The sequence below is a fragment of the Zingiber officinale genome, chromosome 4A (genome assembly GCF_018446385.1).
Source record: "Zingiber officinale cultivar Zhangliang chromosome 4A, Zo_v1.1, whole genome shotgun sequence".
Lineage (NCBI taxonomy): Eukaryota > Viridiplantae > Streptophyta > Magnoliopsida > Zingiberales > Zingiberaceae > Zingiber > Zingiber officinale.
Window position 1 is genome coordinate 159331655 of NC_055992.1, and position 22812 is coordinate 159354466.

At 36.1% G+C, this 22812-nt stretch overlaps 3 protein-coding genes across 5 annotated transcripts; 1 reads left to right on the forward strand and 2 right to left on the reverse strand.

Moving 5' to 3' along the window:
* Nucleotides 1-927: 927 nt before the first annotated feature.
* Nucleotides 928-2595, forward strand: LOC121971927 (U-box domain-containing protein 3-like). The gene is made up of 2 exons (XM_042523452.1): nucleotides 928-1295; nucleotides 1427-2595. The coding sequence occupies exons 1-2, from the start codon at nucleotides 1003-1005 to the stop codon at nucleotides 2283-2285; spliced, it is 1152 nt and encodes a 383-aa protein (XP_042379386.1). The 5' UTR covers nucleotides 928-1002; the 3' UTR covers nucleotides 2286-2595.
* A 1823-nt stretch (nucleotides 2596-4418) lies between these two features.
* LOC121971928 (peroxidase 49-like) lies at nucleotides 4419-5745 on the reverse strand. Its single transcript, XM_042523453.1, has 3 exons — nucleotides 5482-5745; nucleotides 5223-5414; nucleotides 4419-5130 (listed from the first exon to the last, which is right to left on the reverse strand). Exons 1-3 carry the CDS (start codon nucleotides 5710-5712, stop codon nucleotides 4570-4572), a joined length of 984 nt encoding a protein of 327 aa, XP_042379387.1. The 5' UTR covers nucleotides 5713-5745; the 3' UTR covers nucleotides 4419-4569.
* A 1552-nt stretch (nucleotides 5746-7297) lies between these two features.
* On the reverse strand, nucleotides 7298-21422 carry LOC121971929. Of its 3 annotated transcripts, none has more exons than XM_042523456.1 (19): nucleotides 20992-21422; nucleotides 20763-20831; nucleotides 19590-19681; nucleotides 19456-19494; nucleotides 17849-17902; nucleotides 16857-16931; nucleotides 16311-16376; nucleotides 16170-16212; nucleotides 14590-14638; nucleotides 13599-13692; nucleotides 13464-13516; nucleotides 9933-10017; nucleotides 9758-9860; nucleotides 9587-9679; nucleotides 8769-8868; nucleotides 8396-8462; nucleotides 8254-8307; nucleotides 7978-8134; nucleotides 7298-7671 (listed from the first exon to the last, which is right to left on the reverse strand). In XM_042523456.1, the coding sequence occupies exons 2-18, from the start codon at nucleotides 20827-20829 to the stop codon at nucleotides 8000-8002; spliced, it is 1269 nt and encodes a 422-aa protein (XP_042379390.1). In that variant the 5' UTR covers nucleotides 20830-20831; nucleotides 20992-21422; the 3' UTR covers nucleotides 7298-7671; nucleotides 7978-7999. The 3 variants fall into 3 exon arrangements, with proteins under 3 accessions (XP_042379390.1, XP_042379388.1, XP_042379391.1); XM_042523454.1 differs by having other exon boundaries at nucleotides 7298-7637; nucleotides 20992-21420; XM_042523457.1 differs by having other exon boundaries at nucleotides 7298-8134; nucleotides 8802-8868; nucleotides 20992-21419.
* Between the last annotated feature and the right edge of the window lie 1390 nt (nucleotides 21423-22812).

Sequence of the window (22812 nt, forward strand, 5' to 3'; positions counted from 1 at the left end):
TAAATTTTAATTATAAACAATTATAAATTTTAAATTAAAAATTAAATAAAACGGTTAATTTATTAATGACTATTTTTAACGACTATTTTTTAGCGACTAATTCGAAATTCTATCTATAAATACCCATCATTTTTATTTTCACAACTTTGTAATTTTATTTTCTCACATACATCTATTTTATTTAATAAATATATTTTTTTTTAAATAATAAAATTATATTTTTAAAAGTAAGATTATTATTAAAAAAATAATAATAATTTAAATATTTTAAAATATATTTAAAATGTATTTATTCAATATAATATAATTTTAAGATGATTAAATGGATTGTGAGAATTATAAATAATGAATGTTAATATTAAAAGAAATATAAATGAAAGAAAGATATTATTATAATGAGTATATGCATTTCATACTTTTTGACGAGATGATATATAGATATAATATTATGGATGCTCTTATTAAATAAACTTAAATATGGTACAATTTAATCCGGATTAATTCGTTTACGATCTGGACACTCATAAAGAAAAAAATCTATTTTCATTCGATGCTCCATCAAATTTATCTAATCAAAATTGAAGAATTAAAGGTTCTTGCACTTGCTCCTATCGTTTTAAATACTTCCCAAGATTTTTGTATTGATTTTACGTTACGTGGCAAGATTAATAAGAGGTCCCACCTCTTTAAACACATGCCGTATTCTGTTTAGTCCATACGAATTATGAAATTATCTATTTGTTCTCTTCCGCAGGACACCCAAGTGGTCCCCTCTCGGTTAACCAAGTAACCATTCTAACCTCCTCTGGCCCCACCGCGGTCAAAATTTAGGTAGCCGACACGAACAATTTAACGGCCGTCGGCGCCGTCATTTCCACCGTTACGGCCCGCAATAAATTCCGCCCCGCTCCTCCCCCATCCGCTCCTCTCTATCCCTTTCCTCTTCTCGCCTTTCCGCTCTCATCTCCCCCCCTCTCTCTCTCTCTCTCTCTCTCTCTCCTCATGGGATCGTCAGAGAACTGGGCCTCCACCGAGAGCTCGAGCAGCCGCGGCCTCTACGGGAGGGTGTCGGCGGCGGAGCTCGAGGGCATCATCGTCCGCGTCGGGTCCGGAGAGGAGGAGCAAAAAGTTCAGGCGGCGATGGAAATCCGGCGCCTCACCAAGACCTCCTCCAGGAACCGCCGCCACCTCTCCCTCGCCGTCGACCCTCTCGTGGCGATGCTGCGGTCGCCGAGCTACGAGTCCTGCGAGGCCGCCATCCTCGCCCTCCTCAATCTTGCCGTCAAGGACGAAAGGTGCGATCTTTCGTGCTTACTAGGGTTAAAAATCGCTCCTTTTTAAGCAAATTCTTGTTCCCTAATCTATCCTTGGTCCCAAAAGTAAAGAGGATACGAATTGATTTTTTTTTTTCTTCTTGAATTTTCAGGAACAAGATCAGCGTCGTGGATGCAGGTGCCCTGGAACCATTAATTAGCTTCTTGGATTCTACAAATTTGGATTTGCAAGGGTTTGCTACTGCTGCACTTTTTACGCTGTCGGCTTCAAACGTGAACAAGCCAAGAATCAGTGCTTCCGGAGCTATCCCCCTTCTTGTCAAGGTCGTCGAGGAAGGAAGCCAGCAAGCCAAGATGGATGCCATTGCAGCCCTCCAAAATCTCTCCACCATCCAAGACAACCTCAGAAGTATCCTCTCGCTTCATCCCATACCTTCTCTGGTCAGCTTCCTCAAATCCTGCGACAAGTCCACGAAACCAGCTGAGAAGTGCTGCGCCCTTCTGGAATTACTAGTCAATTTCGACGAAGGGAGAACCGCTCTGACGCGCGAGGAAGGTGGGGTTCTAAGCGTGGTGGAAGTTCTCGAAGAAGGATCCCCTCCGAGCCGCGAGCACGCGGTCGGAGCCCTCTTAACGATGTGCGAGAGCGACCGGAGTCGGTACCGGGAAGTAATTCTCCGAGAAGGCGCCATTCCTGGCCTCCTCGAGCTGACGGTTCAAGGGTCAGTACAGTGCCAAGCGAAAGCCCGACGGCTGCTGGAGCTGCTGAGGGAGTCCCCCTACCGGAGACGCCAACTGGAAGCCGACACGCTGGAGAACATCGTGAGCAGCATCGTCTCGAAGGTCGTCGACGGCGACGAGCAGACAGAGAAGGCAAAGAAGATGCTGGCGGAGATGGTTCAGATCAGCATGGAGCAGAGCCTGAGGCACTTGCAGAGGAGAGCTCTGGTGGTGTGCACTCCCACTGAGCTCCCCCTTGCCAATCGACCATCCCAAGTCCCCTCAAAATAGCAAAAGAGAGAAGAGAACGCCATTAACTCTCTTTGTTAGAAGAAAATTGATCAGATGATGCCAGTCCAGGCCAGCGATGGTACGAGTGACTGGTGAAGTGTTCGTCTGCGACTTCTGTGCATAAATTGTTACTTCCCCTGTTTTATTGGGCGATTGAAAGCTTGCATTCTGTACAATACTTGTCTCCCTCTCTCTCTACCTGTATTACTGTCAATTCACTGCCATGGCAGAAGAAGAGTTTATATGCATTGTAATATTGATCAATAAATATCTAGAATATAAAGAAACTTTGGAATTTGAATACTAAAAATATTGATGTAGCATAGTACAATTTGATTGTAACCTCAATGTTTTTTCGTATAAGGATATGATTGTTTTTATATGAGAATGGTATAAAATTTCGTGGTGGGAGAATGAGAGTATCCTGAGAGATTTTAAATTTAAAATAAAAAAAAAAACATTAATACCAAATGAAAACAAAATTATATGTGAGGGTGAAATTTAAATTTTTAGGATGACTTAGGTTTAAAATAGTTTTTGGAATGAAATTGGAAAGAATAATAATCAAATTGAAGAGTTTAACAGAAGAAAAGACATATAAATTAAGGGGGTGTTTGGTTTATTTAGGAAAATAATAGTGAAGAATGAGAATAGCAATCATTAATTGTCATTGTTAATATTTGAATTACAGGAATAGGAATACAAATAAGAAAATGAATCCTTAAAATTGGATAATAACTTATTCTCATGTACCCCTTCAATGAGTCATTACTTTATTTTCAACAATCAAAATATTCTCTTATTCCAAAAACACCCTTGACCTAAAACTAAAATTTTCTCCCTTAATATCAAATATCAAAATATATTTATTTAATTTTTCTTTCATATCACTTTCTCTCTCCTTATTCTCTCTCCTCATTTTATCATACACTTTCTCTCTTCTTAATCTCTTCCATCAGACTCTCTTTCCTCTTTCTCTCTCGTTACACTTTCTCTCTCCTTAATCTCTTCCATTACACTCTCTTCTCTCTTTTTTTTCTCATCATACTTTCTCTCTACTCAATCTTTCTCATCACACTCTCTTTTCTTTTTTTTTCTCATCACACTTTCGCTCTCATCATGTTTTCTCTCTCATCACACTTTCTCTCTCCCCAATCACTCTCATCACACTCGTTTTTTTCATCACACTTTCTCTCTTATCATACTTTCTCTCTCCTCATTTTTTCTCACTACACTTTCTCTCTCTTCATCCTCTCCCATCATACTTTCTCTCACATCATATTTTTTCTCTCATCATACTCTCTCTCATCACACTCTCTTTCCTCATTTTCTCTCATCACAATTATATTTCTCTCTCTTCATTCTTTCTCAGCACATTTTCTCTCTCATCATACATTCTCTCTCATCATATTTTTCTCTCACATTCAACTTTCTCTCACATCTAATTTTTTATCTTATTTTTCTTTAAGGGTAAAAAAAAAAAATTGATTTATTCTGATAGAAAATATGCAACTAACTAAACATTACTTTTAAGAGTGATATCCATGCTCATGCTCATTCTCATTCCACAATACTATGATTCGCATTTCGATTCCTATTCCTAGGAAAGAACCAAACGCCCCCTCAATTTTTCCATATCTTCCTTTTCACTATAAATGGCTAAATTTTATTATATTTAAACTTTTTATCACGTAAATTTATCTTCATGTATAATTTCTGTACTTCAATTTTATTTTTTTCATTCGAAAGTAACCAAAATTCAATTGAATATTAATACTTTTTATTCAATAAATTTTAAATAACGAAAATTGAAAAATGTAGTAAAACTTGGATCAATGCTTATTTTATGAGACAAAAACTAGAAAATGGCAAACATTAGAAGTAAAGTAAAGTAAATAAATTGCGAAAACAATGAATCTTGTAGAGATATTTGTATAAATTTTATAATCCATCAGACTAAATAGATTAGCTTAGGAAAAAAAATAAATCCAAGAATACACTAAATAAGACCAAGGACAAAAAAATTAAAAGTGATTAAAGAAATTTCAATATCACATAAAATCTTAGCTTGCATGGAATTCATGTCGATGCTGATTGCTGAGTTCTTGTTAATTCCAAACATTCAACTATATATGATTAAAGCATAAAGCGAATATCATTAACCATATTATATTGTTTCTTATTACAGCACAACGTTTACCAAATTACAAACCATATCGCAAACAAATAGATAACCATAAATAGAACGATCGATCGATGGAGATGAATGGAGCAGAGCAACCTCCTAATTGATCCTCCTGCAGTTCTTCCTGATCTCGCCGTGGTCCCCAGTGAGCGGCGAGATGTTGCCCATTTTGATCATCGCCTTGGCGAAGTGGTCGAAGAAGAGGCCGCCGTCGTCGGCGTAGAGCCGCACCAGCGCCGACGTCTCGGGGCTCCTCGTGAAGAGCACTTGGTCGGAGTTGAGCAGCCCCTTGCCGGCCACCAGGTTCTTGTAGTAGGAGTTGTCGAACCTGGCGGGGCTGACCAGGTCCAGCGGGAAGAGGTTGTCGTCGCCGCCGGAGGGAGGGCACCGGGACCGCAGCTGCCAGGCGTAGCCCTCCTCCAGCGAGTCCGTGTGGCCGTCGTACAATCTCTGCCGGAAGCTGGTGCAACGGGATAGCCCGATGGTGTGGCCACCTGAGAGCGCAACAAGGTCGACAATGTCGAGTCCCTGCAGCTTGAACTTGGTGACGATGGCTTGGAGGGTGTTGTTGGGGGCCGGAATGTTGTTGTTGGAGCCACTCAAGCTCGCATCCAGTGAGTCTCTCCTCCCCAGTGCCACTTCCCAGTCGGGGCCTCCTGCCTACGAATCAAATACCAATTAATTAATGATCGAATAAATCGACTGTGAAAACAGAGCAGAATTCAGAAATGTATTTATTTACGGATCTCTACCAAGACAGTGGAATCTCTAGCAGCAAGCGCGAGGATGTCGGCGCAAGACACGGTGCCGGGGCACTCTGTCTCCAGGGCAGCTTTGATCTCGTCGATCACCTCGAATCCTCTCGCGGAGTTCTTGTTCGCCTTGGATCCTTTCTCGCTCGCGATGGGGCCGTTGCTGTCCAACAGCAGCGACGCGTCGCAGCCCTGCGAAAGCATCAGTGGCCATTAATTAATTATGAGCTTAAAATCATGGCATCTGATCGAATAAAACCTTGACGAAGCAGTCATGGAAGTGAAGCCTGAGCAGGGAAGCAGCCATCCTGGGCTCCCTGTCCACGGCTCTGGCGACCACAGATCTCACGATATCGAGCGCCCGCGGGCACGAATGGCCGTAGAAATGGGAGGAGAGGGGGAATGCTTCGCCTGCATTGAGGAACGAAGCGGCGATGGCAATTACGAGTAAGAGAAGAAGGGTGGAGTAGTGCTGCTTGATCGAGCCCATCGATCAGAACTAGTTGATTAGCTGATTGCTTGAAGAAGAGTATGGTGGGTATTTATAGAGGAATGCGTGGATTAGAATCATTCATGCATGCATGCATGCAAGCAGAAGAAGTTAAAGATAAAATAATAGGAAATGAAAAGAAAACAATTGAGGAGACGGTAGAAAAGCGAAGAGTAGTTGTCAGTAGGTAGGTCGCCCTCTGTTATATTTGCTCGCATTGAAAAGCGATTTGAACATGAATTACTTAACTGCATGCGGTCTTCAAAGAGTAGTTTAATGTTGGGTGAGTAGGCAGAGTTGCGCGTTAGTTCCTGAATTGATTGCATGAGAAGCAAGCGAATGATTCAAGCAATAGAAGAAGAAGAAGAAGAAGAAGGAAAAGTCGATCGGATTAGTTTACTTAATTATTTGGAAGGTGATTAAAGTAGTGTTTGATGAGATATTGAGAAAATAAGAGACATGTAGCTAGCTCAGCGCCGAGTAAAATGGGAGCAGTTGAAAGTACCTAATCCTTTTGACTTGGAATGTTGACCTGGCTATGGTTAAATTAGTTAAACTAATCTACCCAATTACCACCATTCAGATGGCGACCATTCGCATTCTTAATCTCCCTTTAATATGAAGGGGGACCAGCCCAACTTTGTTATAGTGTGGGTTAGCTCAGTCGTCTAGAAGTGTAGCCCTTATGATGAAGGCGAGTTGTGTGCCTGTGCATCCATTCGACACAATTGAATTGCATCTCTTCACCTCAACTCTGTCTGTCAATGTGACTGATCTAAATTTGTAGTCTCGTAAGTGTGATGAGTCCATGATGTGGTTATATTAATTAGAGAGAAATAACTAGTGGTGTTATCAGGAAATGATCATCACAGTCCCCACAAAATGTCCAGTTAGTTGTAATAGACTTGTTATAATGGAACAAAGAATCAATTTCTGAGATATATATTCTTAAAAAAAAACAACTCTTCTCACCCCTTAAATAACATGGTACGTGAGGACGGAATATGAGAGGCATATGAAAGGAGTATAATCACCTTCTACTATAATCAAATGATCACCACAATTCATGTTACGGTAGGTTAAGAGAAGACTATTCCCAAGTGACTAACGATTTTGGAATAGAATGAACTCCGCTACATAAACGCCAAGAAAGAAAAGGAGAAGAAAAAAACAAAGTTATATTGATGTGCTATCAACATAGATTTACATCAACTCATCCAAGAGGGTTTATACTTCTTTAAGTCTCTCAAGAAGCCTAGCTAGCAACGGTTTCTTAATTGCTGCTAAATGGAAGAAGAATCAAAAGGATTAGGAAAAGACCGCGTGAATGCTAGCCATCATGAGCACTACTACCATCATGGGTTGTTGCGTCAATTCTCCCAATGATCAATGAACTAAGAAATGTGATATACGATTTCAGATCAATAAAGTTGCCTAGATTCGAATATTACACTCTTATTTGTGGGCTCGAGATGCAAACTTAATGTAAATTATAACAATCCTGTCTTTTTATAGTTTAACTTTTGAGAAAAGGATCTAGCATGGATGAAGGAGAGCACCAATAATTGGTAGTAGGCATCCACAATTAGCATAATGCCCATGATTTCCATATCTCCAAGTATATCAGAATTCCACAAGTTTTGTTGAAACAAACCAAAGGAAAAATAAATAAAAAAGCTATATCATAAAGCTTGCTCTAATATAACCTCTTGATAAAGTAAGCGTGCAATACAATGTGCACGCCATTGAAGGATGGGTTAAAAAACTAATGCAATTGAGTCAAGTTGGAAACTTGCCAAAAAAATGGGATTCAAGTGCAACTTCGGAACTGCTTTATCATTTCGCGAGGGAATATCCAGAGTGTACAGTCGCCATTCAGCTTCCCAGCTCAAATTTTCATGTACATTTTTTCTGGACTAGTGAATCTACAAAAGGAAAAAATATGACAGAAAAGACAGTCTGCCAGGAATTAAAAACGATGCTCATAAACAAATTTCCAAGAACTTTATATCTACTACAGCATACCTCTTATGACAATGTGAACTACAGATCTACATTAGTGTTAATGCATATCATTGGAGAAAATTTTATGAAATATTCACCCAGGGATATTTTCAAATCCTTGGTGTAACATAATATGATGAAACAAATCGAAATTACCTCTCTGAAATAAAACATTAAAGTTGCCAAGTAGAATCAAAATTCCCAAATTGATAGAAAAAATCGATGTGGCATGGTATTTATAAATGAGAAGTCCATGTTTACCTAGTCATCAATGCTTTTTTTATCAGATTGACCCATATCTAGTCTCCTCTGTCCTTGGGTTTCCTTGTGCTGAAGCAGATGGGCGTTCCCAAGATGTCTGATTTGCAAAATTATGGCTATCTACATCTCCTAGTCTATAGCTACGACTTCCAGATACCTTGATCAATGTAAGAAAATGATTAAATGTCTAATGAATTGATTGCGTAACAAATCAGAACTAAGGGTAGAAGAGATGGAAGTAAATGATGTTCATCCTTTAGCAAAAAAGTCACCCACCTTATCCAGAAGTGCAGAAAGGACTGTAATTCCTGGCAAGGCATCAAGACCATGCTGCAGATTAGTGCGGTTAATTTATCAAGTCACATCCATTTTCCCAAAGCAAGTTCACTATGTATTGCCAATTTAACAAGTAAATTACCTGATGTTCTACACGGGATTTGTAGAAAAACCCTCCACAGCAAATAATCATAGAGGAGACAATGAAGCTGAATTAAACAGATAGAGATTTCATAACTGAAGACAAAAATGAGAAGAAAGAACCAGAATTTAAGGAGAAATGCTTATTTAGACCCGCTTGATAAACAATTGCTCAAATATCCATCCCATTCGTACATAATATTTTTCCAACACTTTCTCAATGGTATAACACTAACAATTGTGGCTTATAAAAATCTTCTAATGTTCGTTACTTAACTAACATTATTTTTGTCAGATATTGAACCTGTGTTTGACCAATAGAACGTAGGAGGCACTTCCAAAAGAAAAAGAAAACATATATATGTATCAAATACCAGCAATTTGTCAAATATTGATTGCTGACGTACATGCAAGAAAGCACTCCAAATGTAGCCCATCCATTAGTAGAATCATCCTCTCTTTCTTGCCTATAATCTGCATATGATGCATTACAGAATTGGCATCAAACAATTTCAAATACCAATTAGTGTGTTCAGAGATTTATAAATATGATAGTTATATTGAATTCTCTAATCTAACAACACTATTTATAGCATAAATACTTTTAAATTGAATGTTAAAAGTATAATAAATAGTATGCTATAGTCATTCTAAATTTTTCTACAAATAACTAAATTTAAATTGTATAGAAAATTTGATATTTACTTAATTTCCGTTTACACCCCTACTCAAGTTATCATCATTCCATTCAGTCAACTCTAACAAATGTCACTATCAAAGTCACTAAAAACCATGGTATTTTATATTGTTTTTGAAATGGGATCCAGATAATTCTAATACATGGACTGATTACTAATCTGCAAATTTTCATGTATAGTGATCTGTTACAGAGAAAAACATGCAGCAAACTGGACTACAGTAGCTCTGCTGGTGGCAGAAATGACAAGTAAATACTATAATTGATCTGTTGTTATGCTATACCACGATGGACAATAGGCATCACTATTTAAAAAGCAGACATTTGAACCACTTAAAACTAAACCAGATAACAACAACACAGTATGAAAGAGTTAAACTATAGGACTTTCAATGCAGAGAACTTACATTGGTAAAATATTCCAGCACTATTTACATAGCATCTAAAAGTATTAAACACTACAGATATCATGCAAATATATAAAGAAAAACTAACCGCATAGCTTTGTCAGGGTGAATCCAATTGGATCATAGCCATCTACTGGTACCATAATCTTGATTTCATAAGGAGTGTCACGAGCTACTTCACCTGTAAAATAGTAGCAAAGCATTCTTGGTGATCATTAATGACAAAGTTGTAGGTGTTTAAACTGCTGAAGAAATATACATCTCCAATATATATTGAGAACTGTTGGTGATAAAGTTGTAGGGGCTCTGCCATTTTCTGCTGAACCTGTCAACTTGACCTCTAGCCCTTTATCTGGGTTAACCTGCAAAAGCAGAGAACCAATAATTAATATACAAAAAGGTCATTAACCACCTGATGAAAAAAATTAGTTTACCTTGATGAGTGGTTTTCTTACAAGACCAGAAAGGCTGAATTTTGCTGTCAAATATAGAGATACATGTGTCTGTTCAGTACCAAAACTGCAGTAATACAAAATTCACAATAAGCCTGACAGAGTAGAGCACATCAACATATATCTTATCATGAAAACTCAACTTGTCATTCTGGGAGTCATACTGAAACAACGAGGCACATAATAATAATTTATAATACTGGTGAGCAGATCTCCTCAGGGCATAAAATTTAATCAATGAAAGCAACGTAAACAATTAAAGCTGAAATTTCTCACCATTTCTAGGAAGATTCCAGCCTCTTTACTAATCATCATTGCTATATCATTAGTCAAAAAAAAGGATTTTTAGATCCATTCTTTAAAGTTTATGTTAAGTGGGATTTATTCCATTCATATCTTCTTCTTAATAGATATCTATCTAAATGGTATATAGTACTCAATCTAAAGCCCTATCCCTAAAACGCTCAATGTGGAACTAAAGCCCTATCCCTAAATCCTTCTACGACTCCCCTCAGGGGCTTGAACATAAAGACTATCTATATCCATCTTGTTACATAAATAAGAAAAGTTCTCACGAAAACTAAGACATGACCATGATGAAAGTGAAAACACTAAGAAGCAAAGCTCTGAAGGCGTTGACAAAGTATGCAGGTGCTGATTCATTTAGCCTCATCTTAGCTTGACAAAAAGGATATGGTGAAACACTAAGAGAAAATATCTTGAGTGGAGTTTTCCTCACAAAGGCATTGACAACACATGGCAAACTAATGAAAGATGAGAAGGAAAGCATTCAACAAGGGTTCTAGAGTCGGCAGAGAGGATGAGGCAAGACCATTAGTAAATCTCTTGAATGGGCTTCTCCTTGTGACAACATTGACAGCACATGGCGAACTGAATAAAGGGGAAGGAAAGCAGCAGAAGAGGGAACTAAGGTAGCTCCACACATGACAGAAGATGAGCAGTTCTGGAGGAAAGAGATTGAATCACTGATCGTGGAGGCATGAATGAAGCCAATGGTAAGAGGATGAGATAAGGACATTGTTTCTGATGCTAGAAGAAGGTTGAAAGCAAAGAAATCTGGTCAGATTTACTGAAAAAAAGGCATCAAGACCTAGAACTATTGGAAGATGGCATACTAACTTCGAAGTGGCTCCATATAGAAAGAGGAAAGATTCAAAGAAGCAAGCAAGGAGAGATGTTCAAAACTGAATGAAAGTAGCACCATCTGGATCTAGCAAAGGAATAAGACTCACATATAGCAGTGATCTCTTGTGGAGGAAGAGTTCTGAAGGCAGGTTGTTGGAGACTAACTGAACCGGACTAAGCATGATGCTGCAGTAATCTCAAGTTGATACCATGGTGTTGCTGGTATTGCTCGAGTCTAAAAATCCATGGGCAGTAAACTGATGTTTGGCCGCCAAGAAGCAATGAAGAGGTGAATAAGCGTGAGCAGAGGAATGAACAAGGAGGAAACCCTCTGAAACAAATGAGCAAGGACAAGTAAATCAGGAGATGTCATTCACATGCTCAATCAGCATGGGTATGCTTATCTTTTGCAGAGGCAGGAGTTAGAAGACGGCACCACCTATTATAGCTTACTCTCATGCAAGGAGATTGCTTAGACATTAACACAAATAGACCCAGATTCAGTGACAAGGAGGGGAGTAAGCGACAAATGCTAGGAGGAAATAAAATGAGGAAGAGCAAATCTGAGACTAACTCACCTAGGCTGTAGAGCACTGATGATGACAGAAACCTAGGAATAATCTAGAATAGAGGAATCCCTTGTCGTGTATTCAAAGATAAGTCTCCTTGTCAGGCCATGACTAGTCATGGGGGCAAGGAGCAGGCAAACAGGGGATTTAGCAATTTCTTCAACAAAGGAAGAAAACTGCTACCATGGATGATTTGAGCTCATGCTCACTCTCAGACAGAAGTTTCAACTCATGAACGAGACTAAAACAAAGATAAGTAGGCTAGGACTCTGAAGATAGGAGGAAAGGAAGACAGATGAGGGGATACTGTTGCTAAAATTGTTGGTCTCCCTCTAACAGGATTACTTTCCTGAAAATCCTAACCATAGAAGAGGGACTTTGATACCGTCTTAATTAGGGAAAGGAATGCTCCACTAAAATTCTTGTTGGTTAAGAGATACATTACATGGTATATAAAAATCAATGCATAACCCTAAACCTAAAACATCAAATGTGGAAGTAATCTCAGCCCGTGTCGAGGTTTAAAATCTCAACCCGTGCCGAGGTTTCGGTCCTAGACCGGAACGATATGGTTTCGATATCGTATCGTGTTGTGCCGATACGGTTTCAATATTTTTTTATTTATATATAGTAATTATTAGATAAATATATTTATTGTGTATAATTTAAAAATAAATTGTATATTGATTTTATAGAAGTTCTTAATTATTGAACAACTTAATATTGTTAGAAAAAATAATTAAATATAGTTTTCTTTAAAGAAAATTGATTTATCAATTACTCGAATTAAAATTAATACATCATAATATGTTACAATAGTAATACCAAAAGTAGAGACATTCTAAGGCATAAATATATGTTTCATATGTTTAGAAAGCAAGAATACTAAAAGTAAAAAAAGCTAAATATGTTAATATTTATGAATCCAAATCTCAAATTGATTCTAAGATAATTGATCCAAATCTCAAATGGATTAATATATAAATTAACACAAAAATGCTACTTTATATATAATAATTATATAATTTAACTATTTATTCATTTAATTAATTATTCAGCGGCTATATCTAAATCGATCGGAGATGTTCTCAATCGATCGACGCGGCGGTTATGTGAGAAACGGCTACTTTTGAAGACGAATAAAAAGGGGAGATCACTGTAGCAAAACTAATCTTTCTTGCATACTCATTGTGCTAAGCAAAAAGAGTGTTCTCCAAGTGATTTCAAAGAAAAGATTTGAGTCTCTTCCTCCAAAACCTAGATCTCATCTTGTAAGAGGAAGAGGCATTTCTTGTGAAGGTTTCTCCACCTTCGTTTGTGATAACGAGAAGGAGAAGTTCATATTGGAGCTTGATCGTGTGGGTGTGTGTGCCTTGGATTAGTCACCTCAAGGAGGTGGAGACCAAGTAAATCAAGGAGTTAGCATTGCCTTCTTGTTTTCTTTCTTTTCATTTCTTTCTATTTGCTTCCACTAACAAGTTGTAGGCGAAAAATCGAAGAAAGACTATTCACCCCCCTCTAGCCAATCGCAAAGGTCCTATCAACATCTTCATAGGTAGTTAAGGTCAATCTTCTTTGTTGCTACTATAATTTTTCAGGAAACCAAATCCACAATTTTTTCTTGAGAAATTAACATCTTCATACGGGTATTTTTTTTAATAAAATAAAACATTGGAGAATAGTGAATAGCATTATAGCAACATAACAATGAGGATCAATCAATCAAACAATGAAAGACTGGCAATAATTTTGAGAATTACAGTGCTATAAAACTACTTATTTTCCAAGAGCACAACACCTGAATTCATTATGAAGCTTCTCGTATCCTAGTTGAGTCATTCCATTGGACACCTGTTCCAAAAGTCAAATGAGAATTCTTGTACTCAACAACAGAGAGAAAATGCCATAAAATAGAATGCAGATTTAGTATTACAATTTCCCATGAGCGAGGATGAAAACCAACAGTAAAACCTTCAAATACTCGAGAACCACGATTAGTGCATGGAATTGCTAGTTGAGCATGCACCCTAGTTCATAAAGAAAGAAAAAAGAGTAATCAATTGACAGGCTTAAGATAGTAACAACATATGCATTATTGCTCTAATAGAAGTCAGCTGAAATTAATATTCTTTCAGTTCCAATCAATTGATGAGGCTGTCACTCAGTATGTAAGAGTAGTGAACTGACTCAAATTTCCTGGTTCAGCATCACTTAATATTATAATTTAAAATGGTCAAGGCTAGTTTTTGGCAAGTGGATTCATATTTGACCCTAACTATGTGAGTATATGCATGATACACTGAACAAAGCAGCAATCTGTCTAATATGATTTTGGTCCAACTAATGTGACCACTCATGGAGTCCAGCTTATAAAATTTGACATTCAAGATCTATTTGAACAATTCTGTGGATGCAGACATGCTTGTGCTTTAGGTCAGCTTGATAAATTGCGCTGACCAAGCCAAGCATGTAAAACAATCCAATTTAGTCTAATCATTGAGAATCTTATCTGGACGAGAAAATCATCATGAACCAAGATACCTAATGCAGGAAGATGTTCAAAAGCCAAACATGGATCTGAGAGCTAGAAAGGACCAGAAGAAGCAGATAATCAGATTATCTGGGCAGGTTTTCCATGAACAAAAAATTGGCCAACTCACAAAGACATGAAAGGACCAAATTTGCAATGATCTAGACTCCTCATCCATTAGAATCTTACAAGCCTATTGTAAAGAACAATATCACTGCATCTGACATAGCTATGAATAGTAAATATTGTCTGCTCTCAAATTTATCCAATATAACAAGAAAAGAAAATGTTTTATCTTTCTTGGGAAGAATATAAGACAACAACATGAAGTCACAAGTAAAACAAAAATGTCAAAACATAAAAGGATTAAAAAAGACAAGTCAAATTAACATACCTGCATAGAGATTCATCATAGCTTACACTACATATGCAACCAGATTGCCCTGCAAAAATTCTGACAATCAGCAAAATGTAAAGAAAAACAACACAAAACTGTAAAAGTTAAATGCTTATTCACAGTGTAACATAATACAAGGTTTAAGTCACTAATTGTACACAGTTGATATGCACAGGATTATAAGGACCAAGACCAATATTAGACCTAATGCATGGTACTATTTAGTGCCAAACATTAGTTAGCTTCCGAAACTAAGAGATATGATTGAGTATAGGGTCCTTGTTATAAGTATCATATTATCCTGATAAAATATAGACACCAGTTCTTGAGCAGTATATAAGCCTTGGATAGATTTAATGTGCCCTTGTTTGAAAATGGTTAAAGGATAAAAGTGTGGAATAATGCAACGTTCAGGTCACTGATTGTACCTAGTTGATATGTACGGGATTAAAATAAGGATCAAGACCAATATTAGACCTAATGCAAATGTTGAATAAGCTACTGTTTAATGTTGAATATTACTTATCTTCTGATACTAAGAGGTACAACTGAGTATAGGGTCCTAGTTATAAATATCTTACTATCTTGATAAAATATATGCACAAGTACTTAAGCAGGATAAAAGCCTTGGTTTAATTGCCTCACGACCTTATGCTAGAAAATGGGTAAGGCCCTATGCTTGGAAACCACTAAAGGATTTAAAGCATTTATATTTCTATATCCGTATATAGTTACCAGGATTTTAAAGCAGTGACCAGCAACCATATACAACAAATATGCACACTGTCAAAGATTTACATATCCATCCAAATAGAAATTTGTATTTCCTACTAGGGAGAGAAACCAAAAATAAAGTAAGGTAAGATTTCTCCAACCGCACTTTTCATCGGACTTCATTAGCAGAAAAAGAGGGAAGGAAAAGATTGGGGAATCCCCAATTTTTCTCTATATTGTTTCAGTTCAATTGGGGACCAGAAGGCTCACTTTTGTGTTTAATGGAGTTCCAATTCAACCTTAATTTTTTAAAAAATATTATCTTTTTAAATTATTGTTAATTTTTTTATTTTTAACAAATAAGGTTTTGAAGCTTAAGTTTCCTTCCTCTTTCCTTCTCTCCAAGGAAAGAGAGAGACAAAAATTAGTTCACAATTCTTTTCATATGAGTTTTTTTTCCCTTCCCTCTTTCTTTTCCTAGTTATTTATTTCCTTTGTAGGAAAAAGAGCCTTTCCTCTATTTCCTTTGGTGTAAAGTGGGAGGGATGAAAAAGATAGGGAAGATCTTTTCTCAATTTTTCTCTATATTACTTCTATCTGATTTGAATAGAAAACTTACTTTTGCATGCATGTAGAGCTCAAATCCAAGCAAAAAAAAAAACTTTAAATAATTGTTTAAATTAATTTTCATTAAAGCTTTTTCTACATTTTAAAAACAATCTTTTAAAGTTGAGTTTCCTTTCCTCTAAGGAGATAAATATTTCATAATTTTTTTACCTATGAGATTGTTTTCTCTAGCTTTCATTTTCTTTAGATGTTTCCTTGCTTTATACAAAACAGAGATTAAAATGAAAGGCACTGACCTGTACATGCTCCATTTAAGCAACTTCCACATATAATATCTACCTAAAAAACACAGGACAAAAGAGGTCAAAATTAAATAGAATTATATATTATAGTTAGTTGATAAAAGCCAAGAACTATGTGGAATACCATGAACCAACCTGAGATATACGACCCATTTGGTCAAAACTATGTTCACAATTTTGCAAGTCTCCATTGTAATACCCCTGAAGTGACAAATTAAGATCAGATGGCAAGTGATGGAACTAAAATCATCTGTAAGTTTATAAGGATATATCAAATCAATAAGGTGGCTGATGCTTCAAGCACATCGGTTGAGCAAATCATACAAAACATAGTAGATTCAAAACCATATCGAGCGTCATACCTTCTACAACAGCATTGGAATAAGGTTATATTCGGTATGAAAAATATGATGGGACATCCTTTTGACTTTTTTTTTAAAAAAAAAAGGCGCCCTTATGATTCTGATAATTAGGGTGCAGTGCCCTCTTGATTTTTGACCAATGACATGCCCCAACAAATCAAAACCAGTTAAAGAACAACTGCCTTATCCCAACAAGTCAATCTGTTGTTGAGTCTTCATTAATATCCATCTAGGATATATATTTTGACATCAATAGGTACAGAAACAAAATTGAGCGAATATGGGCCAAAAGTTTTCACCTCATTTTTTGCATATGTACCTGAACAAAGTCTACTGGTGCTGAACCAGCTGCAAAATAGTTTGAAGTTTCATAACGGCCAAAATCTATATATCCCTACAAAATGGAGTGGCAAATTATGTTTGTGTTCTGAACAGAAGATACATTTAGATGTGCAGAAATGTTGAAGTTATCAATACATAGCTCAAAAAGTATTTTCCTTTCTCATGAAAACAATAGTAGGTTGACTTTGTTAAAATCTGACAAAGAAAAAGTAGAAAGACACTGACATTATAAATCTAAGAAGTTTAATTTGAATTGAAGTCCAAGGTTCAGACACATAATCATAATGACCCAGTTTCTGTAACTGCTTTATATATCCCTCTGCAAGTGAAATATTAGAGCAAAGAACAGTGCTGATTAATGAGATATTGTGTGGCAATCCATCAGAAATGACGTGGCTAATACATAAAGAATATTTCCTTAGCATGACTTAATACCATTTGTGGTTTTGGCTAGTAAGCAATCAAATCATCAAGTTTTCACCTAATGCTAATATATGTGTTCATTAATCAATATTCCATATCACTGAACAAAGAAATTTCAAAATAGCATATGTGGTTAAGAAGCAGAATTAGCTGAAGAATGTAGAAGAAAAATGATGACAGTAAAGCAAAATTAAGGTCCCAACAAGTTGGGATCAGCAACATGAACCTTTTGTCACCAGTGAATTGCCTTGGGACAGTGATATCATTAGTCAAACTTAATAAACACCGAATTCAATAATAATGCCTCTAATATTGTCTTCTTCGGCTCTCCATAAAGGTTTTGACAAATAGAATAAAATAAATAATTGGTGCATCTACAGATCTCTGTTGAAGGTTTTATAAAATATGTTCCAACAGTCCTTCATCAACACCATTAATTTTTCCAATTTGGTATACTGACAACATCACTGTAGTAAGAATTAGCAGTCTAAATACAAGCAAATAGAAAAAGAAGTCACAGAATGAGCATAGAGCTCACATCCTTACCGCTTGAGAACAGCGCTCCACATCCTTGCAGAATCGAACCACCAAATCAGCATCCTATATATACACGGACAAACTGTAGATTCAATGATACACAACATGTATATGGAAAACTTACTAATGCTCTATTCTAAGGATTATATTTTACATGACTAAAATATGAAAGAAAAGGAATTGCAATATTAGAGATGGGTATTACAAAAAATTATACATGCTAGAGTAAAAATCTAGTAGGGATAAAGGTCATTCTTTCATATTGGAGCACATCTAATAGATTTTGGTTACTGCCCTCTTCATATGACCTGCAATAATCATCTCAAGAAGATCCTCGAACATTAGATTCCAAAAAATCCCTAATTTGTAATTCAACTTCATAACTTGTTCATTACAACCCAAACATACTTCTAGTGTTTTAGTAGACTTTGCCAAATTGATCAAACACAAAGACCTAGCATCAAGGAAGGCCACATTGATCATTTGTATTCATGTTGCTTCACCTTTTTTACAATAACACCTATAGCTTCTTAGTGTAAGACCACATAATCTTACAACCAAAGAAACCCACATATCCATTTCGCCATCCAAGCATTTTGTATTTGATTCTTGTTGGTTGTTGAGAATTCCATAGTTGGTCACCCCTTCATGCCATAATGTTCTCTTATATTTCCTGTACATCTTTCAGTTTAATCTATTGAGCAGTGCTAAAAACATCCAATGTGCATACATGATGCACTCAAGGTTTAAAGTTTTGAGTAGATATTGGAACAAAACTGTTTCGTTTAGATTAGGTGTCGGTCTCTTTGAGGAGGCGGAGAAAGCATCCACAGAAGAGGAAGAGGCAAAGGAAGAGGAGCAATGACGAAGGAGGAAGAGAAGAGGGCCGATAAAGGAGGAGGAGGCAAAGGAAGAGCATTACAAGGTAGAGGAGGTGAACGAGGGATAGGAAGAGGCATACCGCATACCTTGAAGAAGTCCCACTCATTGTGGAACCCTAGTCTCCTTTCTCACTAGCGAAGGAAGGCTCATAGAGGAGGAAGGTAATTGCAATTCTTGCAACTATGTGTGTCTCGTGCCTTGTTGTGTGTCAATTGGCGGGCAGAATGAAAAACTTTAACCATGTCAACTGGCACAGAATGAACTTTAATTCTTTGGGTGCAATAGTTGCTTTAATTTTATGTTGTATCACATGGTAGGATAAATTATTTGCTTCAGTAAGACATGCTTATGATGCCATGTCTCAATGTTATATAAGCTTCTGATGTAATTTGTTTCATGCAGATTAAATCTTTCTATAGAAGTATCTCCTTAATCTCTCCTTCTGCCCTCAAAGAATCATTATGAGATTACAGAAACAGTGATATAGCTGAGTAGAATCCCTGACAAAATTTTAATTCTTGGAATATAACAAACCAAGGATATAATTCAGAAGTTGAGCTAAAACATATATCCTAGTAATTAGGCAGAAAGAACACTTGTTTTGGCTTGTGAGTGAAATTATACAAAGTAAAATTTGGCTATATTAAAAGAGACTTGGTCAAGGTATTCTCACTAAAACCATCAGTTATTAATTCTAAAGAATGGAATTGTTCAAAAAAGTGATCATTTCGTACCTTTCCATCATATTCAAAAGTATGGCCAGTCCACTCAGTCTACTAGCAGCTCAAAGAAAACAATCCATGAAGAATCTCCAAATGATGACAATTTAAGCATATAGTCTAGTGTTTATCATTTAGAGTGAGGATACAAAATCAACAAGGCGACTAGTATTATCCAAGGCGTAACAGCTAGAACTTGGCACCGTGAGAGATGTGACGTAGTAGAAGTGCAAGAAGGTTGCTGTTGAACAGTGAGAGAAAAAACAGAAACAAGGGAAATATTAAGAAAGATACACACATGGACAGGTTTAATGTAAGAAAAGTAAAATGGCACAAGAGACTAGAAACACCAGTCATCTTGTAAAAATAAATCATTTGCGTGGCGATCAAGAAGGACAAGTGCAAGTGACACTCATGGTTTTATGTGGCCTCCTAAGTGGGTTTAAAAAGGGAGCACATAGCAGAAGCTAATGGCCACATATGCAATCTGCATATGCAATTTTTTTGAGAGAAAAAAACCTGTGGTTAATTTGAACCAATTTAAACTAGACCTAATCAACTTAAAAGCATACGGTACCCTATTCCATAGCTTATAACTTGTAATTGTAAATGTTAACTCAAATTCTTATCTTGCAAATGATAAAGATTTTTATATATTAACCATATGCATGCTTATACGCATGATATATTTTACACGATGGATTAATATTGACTATTATATTTCATATGTTTTTGCATTAAATGATCGATATATATATTCTATGTGAAAGTATGAATTGGATGCAGTAATTAGTATACTTTATCGTATATATGTGAGTCTCATAGAATTTTATCAAAATATATATTTTTTTTAATATTTTGAATAGTATCTGCACATACCCCTGTCTACTGCATGTGTTATGTGGTAAATTGACCATAGAGCATTTGCATACGTTTTTCAAACCTTAGTGATAATATAAACAACAAAGTAATATGTGTTTCCCAACAAAACCATTATGCTAACTTTATGCATGTAAATCGTTATGACATTAAATCATTAAAACCTTGAGGGTCCTAAGGATGAAAAGAAGCAGCACATATAAACAAACAAATAAATTCTTTGTATTCTCAATATCAAGCAGTTATTGGCGTCATTTCTCTTATTCTTCATGTTAGATTGGCTGAATGGAGTGAGAGATCTGATTTATCGCTAGACTTTGAAACATAATCAGGAATCGAACCTAACAAAGAAGAGAAACAAGAGCTTATGCTAGATTTGGTAATCTATCCTTCCGTACACTAAGTCAGATAATGAAGACCGACAGTAATAAGGTGTAATGTACCTAGACCGAAACGGAGAAACGCAGAAGTGAAGAACCCAAAAGTTAGTGAACTCCCACCGCTCGGCATTCCTGTGCAACCAAAGATTATCAACAATATACCTTGAGATAAAGCAGTTTTCTGGTCAAAGGGGAGAAAAAGGATGATTGTACAAGTAAAATTAATCAAAGAACAAAGATCATCGAGTTGTTAACCACTGTCCATTTGAAATTTGAATACGTCGTTACGTGCCTGAGGCAGGATGGGGGCCAAGGTCTAGGAGATCTCGGCTCCGGTTTGACAACGGAAGAGACTCAATCTCCTTCGGAAGCCACCTTTTCTCGTATGGTGAACAAGCCAACGAGGGTTGGTCCGGAATGGAAATTCTCTGGTTCGGATTGGGGCGAACTGAGGATTCGTGACTCGGCTGCCGAGACTGCAGGCTGGGCTATCAGAGGTTGCGTCCCGAATGAGCGCCGCCCACTGGGGCTTGGGCCGGCGCAGCGGTGAGATGGTGGCAGATCTGGGGGAAGAGGTGCACGGGTGGCGCCTGCGGGGATCGATGGTGTGGCGTGGGCGGAGGAGCCGTTGGTGACAAGCCGGAGGCGGTGATGGGGCGGTTGTCGGCTACGGTCGCGGCGATGCTATCTCAGGGTAATTTTATTATTTTTATTATTATTATTATTATTATTATTATTTATTTACTTACCTAATTGTGGGATGGAGGCATGGAACTGCACGGCTGTAAACGAGATTTTTGGGGTATTTAAATTTATTTGATAAGATATCTAAGTCAAGTCGAGTCGAGCTAAATTTAAAATAAATCAAGTTAAACTTCAACATTCATTTCAAAAGTTTGGTTTATTTTTTACGAGTTTGAGCTTGTTTGAAGCTTGGTTCGTTTAAATATCAACTATGCTACGCCCTGGGGATATCAAGCTCTCAATTCAAGTTTGGCTTGAGCTTGGTTCGAGTTTGGCTTGAGCTTGATTTGAGTTTGGTTCGTTTAGATGTTATCAAACTCTCAATTCAAGCTTGTTTGATTGTGTGAAACTTTTAATTGTTTGATTGGTTATTAAGATTAATAATTTTAATTTATTTATTTATTTATTTTATTATTTATTTAGTATATTGAAAAGAGCTTTATTAATAAATATGGTTCGTGAACATTGTTCATTAACGTTGTTTACGAACATTGTTCACAAACGTTAACGAGCTGAACACATATGTGTTCAAATTTATTTGTTTAGCTTAACGAGCTGTTCAAGTTTGTTTGTTTAATTAATCTTATGTATATTGAACGAACATAAATAAGCTCTTATCAAGTCGAACACCAAGTTTGTTTCACAAATACTTGGTTCATTTACAGTCCTAACTGCACGCACGATGAAGTCGATCCTTTTCGGAATGACAACGTGTAAAATTAAAATTTAATTTCTTCAAAAAAAATATTATGCATACATTTTTATATAAATTTTTTTACTTACCTAGTTAATATTATTTAATCTTAATTATTTTTTTTAAAAAAAATCAAATCATTATAAAAAAATCAAATTACTTTAAATGATCGCTACAATCAGGTTGCTATTCTAATTTTATAATAAATTTATTTTTTTAAAATACATTTAAAATAATTTTGATTAAATTTATAAAATATATATATATAAAAAGTATCAAGTTGCTATAATAATGTTGAAAAAGTTGAAATTAGAATAGTTTTAGAAGGAAGGGACCCTAATTAAAAACATCCTTTTTAAATTTTTGCCCATGATTTATCCATAAAATTTAAAATATTATTTTATAATTTAAAAATAATATAATTATAAGGTGTTATCATTTAGGACAGGGGTTGCCTTCTATAAATTAATAATTATATTTTTTTTTCATTCCAATAAGAAAGTTATATTATTTACTCATCTTAGATGCTATTTATTTTAAGAAAAATGATTTACAATGGAAAAAATAGACACATAAAATGATAAATCTATAAAAATAAAATAATATATTATAAATTTATATATCTATCTTTAAAAAAAAAATTGAGATTTTTTTCCTCGATACTCAAAATAATAA